This window comes from Echinops telfairi, unplaced genomic scaffold (assembly GCF_000313985.2).
Source record: "Echinops telfairi isolate 266 unplaced genomic scaffold, ASM31398v2 ScPeMD7_3;HRSCAF=10, whole genome shotgun sequence".
Taxonomy (NCBI): Eukaryota; Metazoa; Chordata; class Mammalia; order Afrosoricida; family Tenrecidae; genus Echinops; species Echinops telfairi.
In genome coordinates this window covers 44,825,552-44,832,343 of record NW_022103899.1, presented here as the reverse complement: position 1 = coordinate 44,832,343, position 6,792 = coordinate 44,825,552, and the positions used below count along the sequence as shown (strand labels likewise).

The 6,792-nt window shown below is 60.9% G+C and overlaps 1 protein-coding gene across 2 annotated transcripts; it reads right to left on the bottom strand.

Annotated features, from left to right (window-relative positions):
* Nucleotides 1–2,190: 2,190 nt before the first annotated feature.
* On the bottom strand, nucleotides 2,191–6,269 carry CTDSP1 (CTD small phosphatase 1). Of its 2 annotated transcripts, none has more exons than XM_045294916.1 (6): nucleotides 5,772–6,269; nucleotides 5,318–5,422; nucleotides 5,151–5,207; nucleotides 4,476–4,568; nucleotides 4,208–4,393; nucleotides 2,191–3,745 (listed from the first exon to the last, which is right to left on the bottom strand). In XM_045294916.1, exons 1-6 carry the CDS (start codon nucleotides 6,030–6,032, stop codon nucleotides 3,617–3,619), a joined length of 831 nt encoding a protein of 276 aa, XP_045150851.1. In that variant the 5' UTR covers nucleotides 6,033–6,269; the 3' UTR covers nucleotides 2,191–3,616. The 2 variants fall into 2 exon arrangements, with proteins under 2 accessions (XP_045150851.1, XP_045150854.1); XM_045294919.1 differs by having other exon boundaries at nucleotides 5,318–5,419; nucleotides 5,772–6,265.
* Nucleotides 6,270–6,792: the final 523 nt, after the last annotated feature.

The window sequence follows — 6,792 nt, the reverse complement described above, 5'->3', positions numbered from 1 at the left end:
GGCGAGGTGAACTGTGTCCTGTTGTGATTCATTACAGTTTGTATTTTATTATATTACTTTTGGGAAACTATACACACCAAACGACGCCCCATTGCCACCAAGTCTCCATGTATGCTGCAGCAACACTTGATATTCTTCAAGTTGTAGAATCACTCTTGGACTCTTTTCCAAATTACCTTATCACATGCCCACTTTCTCACCCCTTCAGATGCTGTTGCCAATTTCATCCCACCTAGCTGACTCTGAGAAAGCACAATGTTCAGGAGGCTGATGAGGTTAAACTGCTGTTTGATCCATAGGTTTTCATTGGCTGATTTGGGAAGTGGATCACCAGGTCTTTCTTCTTAGTCTGACTTAGTTGGGCGGATCCACTGAAACCTAGCCCCTACAGGTACCTCTGCGGATCTTGAAATATTAATGGCACAGCTGCGGGGACCCTAGCAACCAGCAAGCCACCAGAGTATGACAAACTGACGGATGGGTGGTGGTGGTCCAGCTGCAGCTCACCCCACCTCTCCTCTGCGCACAATTCCGACAGTTCTCTTCTCGCGTGCTCATTCTGCGGCTGCCTCTGTGGCTTGGCTCCTACCACTTCCTCCGCTGGTTCAGGTCACAGCACCTGAATATCAACCTCCTGGGCAGATGCTGCCCCTCAGGCCACTGGGAGTGTTCCCAGACACCGGGTTCTGGTCTGCAGTAGGCTAGGCCCCCCTACTCTGCCTTTGGAGCCTGGCAGAGCATTTACGAGACCTCTGAGGGCGCTAGCTCCCCTCCCCGTTGTTTCTTTCTCCCACTCCCGGGGTGCACGTTCCTTGGGAGCAGACACCGTGGCACGGCTGTGGCCGCTCTGGAGGCACTCCGCAGGTGGAGTCGGGTTGGTGGTGGGGAAGGAGACTGTGGTCTCATTCAGAGCTGGAACCCTGACACCTCCCCCTTGCCTTTCTGGGCCTCTGGGATGCAAATCTGGGGGCGGGTGTGAGCAGCAGGGTTTGCCTGGAGAACAGGAAACAGGGGTGCAGGTGCCCAGGGAAGGTTGGGCAGCACAGGGCCTACACGAAGCTAACTTTGAAGGCTGCTGTTTCATGGTGGGTTAGTTGGCTCGTGGCATGCCGGGGTGGGGGAGTTATTTCTGTGTAGATCCCTTTCGGGGGGAGCCTGGGACATCTGGGCCCCTAGGGCTGTCCTCGAAGGCAGCCTGTGGTCCTTGGCCCAAGGTAAGCTAATGAGGAGTGGGGGGAGCAGGGGAGGCGAAGCTGGTGGTAGATCCCCCCTTGTCTGGTGGGTATGGGTTGACGTAGTCGGGCGGGATCTTTGGTCCGGGCTCTGGTGGCGCTGGGGTTGAGTTGTGGGCCTTAGCGGGGGGCGGGGGGGCGCTGGCATCGGCGGGGGCGGAGAGGCCTCTAGTGGCCGCCGTGGGAAGCGGAGCAGGGCCGGCACTTCCTGTGGGGCCCGGGACGCCCAAGGAAGCCTGGCCTGGCCGCAGGGCGGGGGCGGGAAGTGGGTTGGAGGCCCAGGCGAGGGCGAGGCCGGAGGTGGAGAGAGGGGTTCGAGGTCTCTCTCTCTCCCCACACCCCCGCCAGAGGCCTCAGTCAGCCCACCCCTGCCCATGGGTGGCGCTGGGGACCTTGGCCCACCTGGCACTGACCCAAGGTTCTTCCGTGGTGCGTGATGCTGCCCCCAGCCCGGCTGTTGGGCGAGACACCCACCCCCACCCCTGGACCTCGTCTTGCTGCACAGCCACCATTTTCAAGCCCACTTTGTCCCAGCGTTCAAGCGAGTCCCCACCCCCACCCCCGCAGTGGGTCCCTGGTCACCGTGATGCGGGCTACGCGTGCATGTGCATGGTCCTTAGTTTAAAGCACCAGCCGCCCCGGGGAAGAGGCTCAGAAACCCACAGCAGCAGTTGTAGCGTCCCAGGGTGGACTCAAGTGGCAGTGAGAGCGATGCCCAGAGTAAAACCACCCCTTGCCTCCCAGAGGTCTTTCCCCAACCTGAACGTCCTCAGCAGGGTGCAGCACTCGCCTGGGGTTCTGTCTCCACTCTGATCACATCACGGAATGCCCATTCGGTTTGTATTCAAGGATTGTAGTCACTCGGAGCTCCTCATTCCACTGCCCCAGGGACTTGCAGGCATCACACATGGGAGGGTAACCGCCCACCCCCCAATAACCACAGAGGAGACTGGGAGAGTCTGGCTTCCTATTTAGTTCTCATCACTGAGGGGCCCTGTCACAGAGAAGGCACTTAAAACAGGCAGGTTACCCCACTCAGCCAACCATACCCTCCCACCCACCTCTCAATGCAGGACACAAGGACAGCCCCATTTGCCATCCCCCTTGGCACTGGACATGGGTCCCCTTTAACCGTGAGTCCCTGGGACAGCCTGAGGCCTTGACTTTCAGCAGGGGCTCTACATGTCAGAGCCATCTGGCTGGGTGTCCTGGGAGTGGCCCCCAGTCATTGGGGGTGGGGTGGTTGCAGGTTGGCACACAGAGGGGGGTGCTGCTTGGCCAGGCTTCCTAGAGACCCTTCAAGCCCCACATGAAGGCTCCCACATCCTACAGCTCCCCTCAAGGCACTAGTGAAGTGTGGGTGGTGGGGTAGGGGCACCCTCCCACCATCTTGGCTGGTGGGCCAGGCAGAGGACTGGCACAGAGCCAGGTGCTCAGTAGAAGGTTCTCAGCGAACGGACAGAGCAGAGGGCTGTGAAGGACATAAGAGCAGGCTGGGCACCCTTGGGCCCAGCTTGTTTCATTCAGAAAATAGCAATTAAAAAAATGTAAAAATCCTCTCCCTCCCCCTCCCCCCAATTTCCGGGCCCAGGGAAAGGCCAGGGGAGGGGTGTCTCTACCCCAGCCCCTCTGCCTCCCCTCCCCTCCAAGGCTATATACACATGTACATATTTATATGGCACCTCCTGCGGTCCCCTCTGCCCCACTCACAGCTGGGCAGCCGAGCCCTGTGGATGGGGGGCTGGCCACAGGTGGTTGAAGGCAGATGCGAGGGGTGAGTTTTGGCTGAAAGGCAGCAGCCCTCAGAGACGCTAACAGGTCCTGTCCCCTCCCCAGCAGGGAATGGCAGGACAACTTGGTCCCCAGGGGGCCGGAGCAGCTTCTGCAGTTAGCGTGAGCAAGATTAGACCAAAGCAGCTGCCCAGGATGGGGCCCCTGGACAGGCCTGGTCTGGAGGAGAAGCTCCGTGCCCGGCACTTCTGCCCACTTTTCCTTGGCTAGGCCAGGGCACGGGGCAGTAGGAACCCGATCTCCCAACAAAGCAATTGGGAGGGGCCCAGGGCCCCAATTTGGCAGCAAGAAACATGGCAGCAGAGAGGAGAGAGAAAGAGCGAGGCCCGCAGGGTCCCCACAGGTCCCCCTGGAAGGCACAGGGGGTTCTAAGGCACTGACAACGGGGACCCTGGAGCTCACCGCTCTGGGTGCCACCTGCTATCCCTCTGCAGCCAGGGCAGGCTGGCAGGGGAGGCACCTGCTCCCCTTGGCACTGAGTGTGGTAGCCCGTGGGTCTGCTTAAGGAGGAGCGCCAGGGCCCCGCCAAGTCCGAGAGTGCATGAAGAGGTGTGGGTGTCCCTCGGGGCCCAGTCTGGGTCCCCTCGGCCTCACTAGCTCCCAGGCCGAGGCTGCCTGAGCACGGAGTACACGTCATCCACACGGCTGAGTTGCTCAAAGAAAGGGAGGAGGTCCTGGAGCTCCGTGTCACTCATGTTGTCAAACCACGAAGCCACTGGGACCTGGTGGACAGAGCGGGGTGGTAAGGGGGGCTGGTGGCCCTGAGCAGTGTCCAGGCCAGCCCTCAAAGTCAACGCGGGCCCTAGAGCCCCCACCCCAGATGGTATCCCTCCTCTCATAGTTCTCGCACGTTTGGGGGTAGAACCCATGGAGCAAAAGCAAAGCACCCCAACATTTCCTGCCCCTCCTCCCAGGGGCTGGGCCTTAAGAAGCTCTTGGAGCAACAGGCATGAAAGACCATGGTATTTCCCAGGAACTTTTCAAAGCCCCCTCCTATTTTATCGCCTTCAGGTGCCAATCAGGACCCACTCAACTGAAACCTGTGGGCTCCTCAGAGATCACAGCTCTCAGGGCCCACACCCTCGACACCCAGTGGTCACTGGTAGTGCCAGCAGCAAGAAGCAGACAGACTCAGGGTCCCCATGGTGGGAGAGGGCCCCCAGGGCAAGCCCACCAGCACTCACGGCGTTGTCGGGGTGAAAGACATAGGAAGCCGGCGAGTTATCCAGGATCAGCACCCGGCGCAGGTCCCGGCCCAACCGGCTCAGGTCCTTCACGTAGTTCCCCCGGTGGAAGACGCAAGACTCCCGGAAGAGCCGGGCCCGGAAGGCCCCCCACTTGTCCAGCAGGTCAGCTACTGGGTCTGCGTACTAGGGGGTACGGGAGGTGGATCAGCTGGGGAGCAGGATGCTGGGTGGGGGAGGTGGGGACCTACCAGACAACAGGGCTCACCTTGGCCAGGCTGGCAGTGAACAGCACGCACTCAAAGAGCTCGCCCATTCGCTGCAGGAACTCGTCTACGTGGGGCCGCTTCAGCACGTACACCTGGGGGATGGGCCAGTGAGGGGACTGCAGGCCACCGGGCCAGGGAGGCCATGGCCGGCTGGCTGACGGGAAGTAGGTGCGAGATGGAGGGAGGGACATAGGAGGACGGGTGGTCCCAGAGCCTGCTCGTGCAACTGCCCAGACACTCCAGCTGCCCAGAGGCCCCTAAGCCACCCTCCGAAAATTATCAAAATGAACACCCCTGCCCTTCCTCATGCCAGTCACTAATTCTGAGTCCCTCAGGCAAATGTTGGGGGGTGATGCTGGGGTGGCCCCCTCACCCCAGAGCTGCAAGGCACCGGCTCCCGAGCCAAGTAATGAAGAACAGGCTTGAACACCACACAGCCTATCCTGAATTACTTGAACTGGGTCCCGGGCAGGGTGGGGCAAGGGGGACCAGAAGAGGAGCCACTCTGCAGGGTGCAGCAAGTCCCCAAGGGTCTGTGTGGCCTGGACAAGCCTCACACCCTCTCTGGGCCTCTGGTTTCTGAGATCTAGCAAAAGCCCCTCCCTGGGTGCTCAGGAGGGGTGGGAGGAGCCTAGGATCTGGAAGGCCCCCAGTCAGCCTCCACTGCCCCTCACCTGATGGACCACCCCATCAATTTCCACAGGAATGATGAAGTCTGCGTTGTTCACAGGCTGTGGGGGGGAAAGAGAAGCTGGAACTGGTCCCAAAGCCCCTCAGGGTCATATACCAGCTTAGGTCACCCCCAACCCCCCAACACCCCCCCCCCCAGGCCAGGACCCACCTTGAACGAGCTGTGTACCAGGGTCTCATCCAGGTCGATGACCACACAGATCTTGTCCGAGTCCTGGGCTTTGGCCTCTGGGAGCAGGTATTGGACTGGGGTCTGCTGGAGGGCAGCAGGGCTGGCTCAAGCACCCTCAAAGGCCTCAAGCATTTTCTCCCACCCCCTTTCCAAGTGCCACAGGGACGTGTGTGTGTGTGTGTGTGTGTGTGTGTACATGACCACCTCCTTCCCCCCTTTGCTTCTGGGCCTCACTTTCCCACCTGGAAAAACTAGGTAGACGGGGAATTCTGGTGTTCTGTCACCAAGCAACAGTCTAGGGGACAACAGGACCAGTCTGGGGGCTTCTTGGAGGAATCTTCCAGGACCTCCAGGCAGAGCATGAAAGCATGGTCAGGGGCCCCTACCCCCAGTGAGCCTGTGTTCCTGCAGCCTGCACCTGGCCACCACGCACCTTAGGGACGGCACCATTCTCCTCCACCAGCAGGGGTGCCCCGCTGTGGGCAGGCAGGGCCTCGCTGTCATCTCGGCACACGCAGCAGAAGAGAGAGTGGAGGATGCCCCGACCCCGGGGCTTCTGGGAAGCTGCTGACTTCTGGTCACCTGAAGCAGGGAGGCCAAGGTGGGGGTGGGCGTGCACACTGGCTTGTGTCTCAGCAGAGAGGCGCCAAGGTGCCAACCCCTGTGGTTGGAGGACCTGGTCTTCCCACTGCATCAAGGGAAACAGCAGGCCCCCCAAAATGCCCTCACCAGGGGCCCTGCTTCCAGGCCTGCCCTCCAGGTCTGCAGAGATACTCCCTCCCCCTGTAGGGAGAAGGTTACCTGGCAAGGAGTTCACAGTGCGCTTTCTTTTGTCCTCACAGGGGAGGGACCCTACAGATCACCTGGGACCTCCTGCCATCCGGCTCACCCCTGCTACAGAGGTCCTAGGTGGAGGAAGGCTAGGCCTTTTCCACCCTCCACCCCAAGTGTCCAAAGTCCTTGCAGAGGCTGGGCCCACAGGCTGGGGGTGGGGACTTGCAGCCTGGGGCCAGTGTCTCTGGGCCATCTGTCAGCCCCGCCTTCACCTCCGCCCCACCAGGACCTCCAACCTGGACTGAGCCACAGGGCCACCCCCTGCCCAGCCCTCAGCCTCAGTTCCCGCCTGGAGAAGAGATAGGCCCAGGCAGAGGGAGGGCAGATGGGAATTGTAAAGGCTTTTAGAGCCCTAAGGTCAACACCAGGGCAGGACCCTCAGAGGCCCCACGCAGGGCCGGACAGACGCCAGGCAGGAGTGTGTGCACCGCCCCAGTGCCGAGGGGCATGCAGCCGGGTACACTGGTCCCCGGAAAGGCCACAGGCGCCCCTTGGAAGCGCAGTTACCCGGAGGAGCTCTGCACCCGATACGCGGAAGTTTCTGGGGAGCGCTGCTGACTGTTGGCGGGAGATCCTACCAACCCTCCAGAGCCCTGAGCCCACTGTCACCTCCGCGCCCC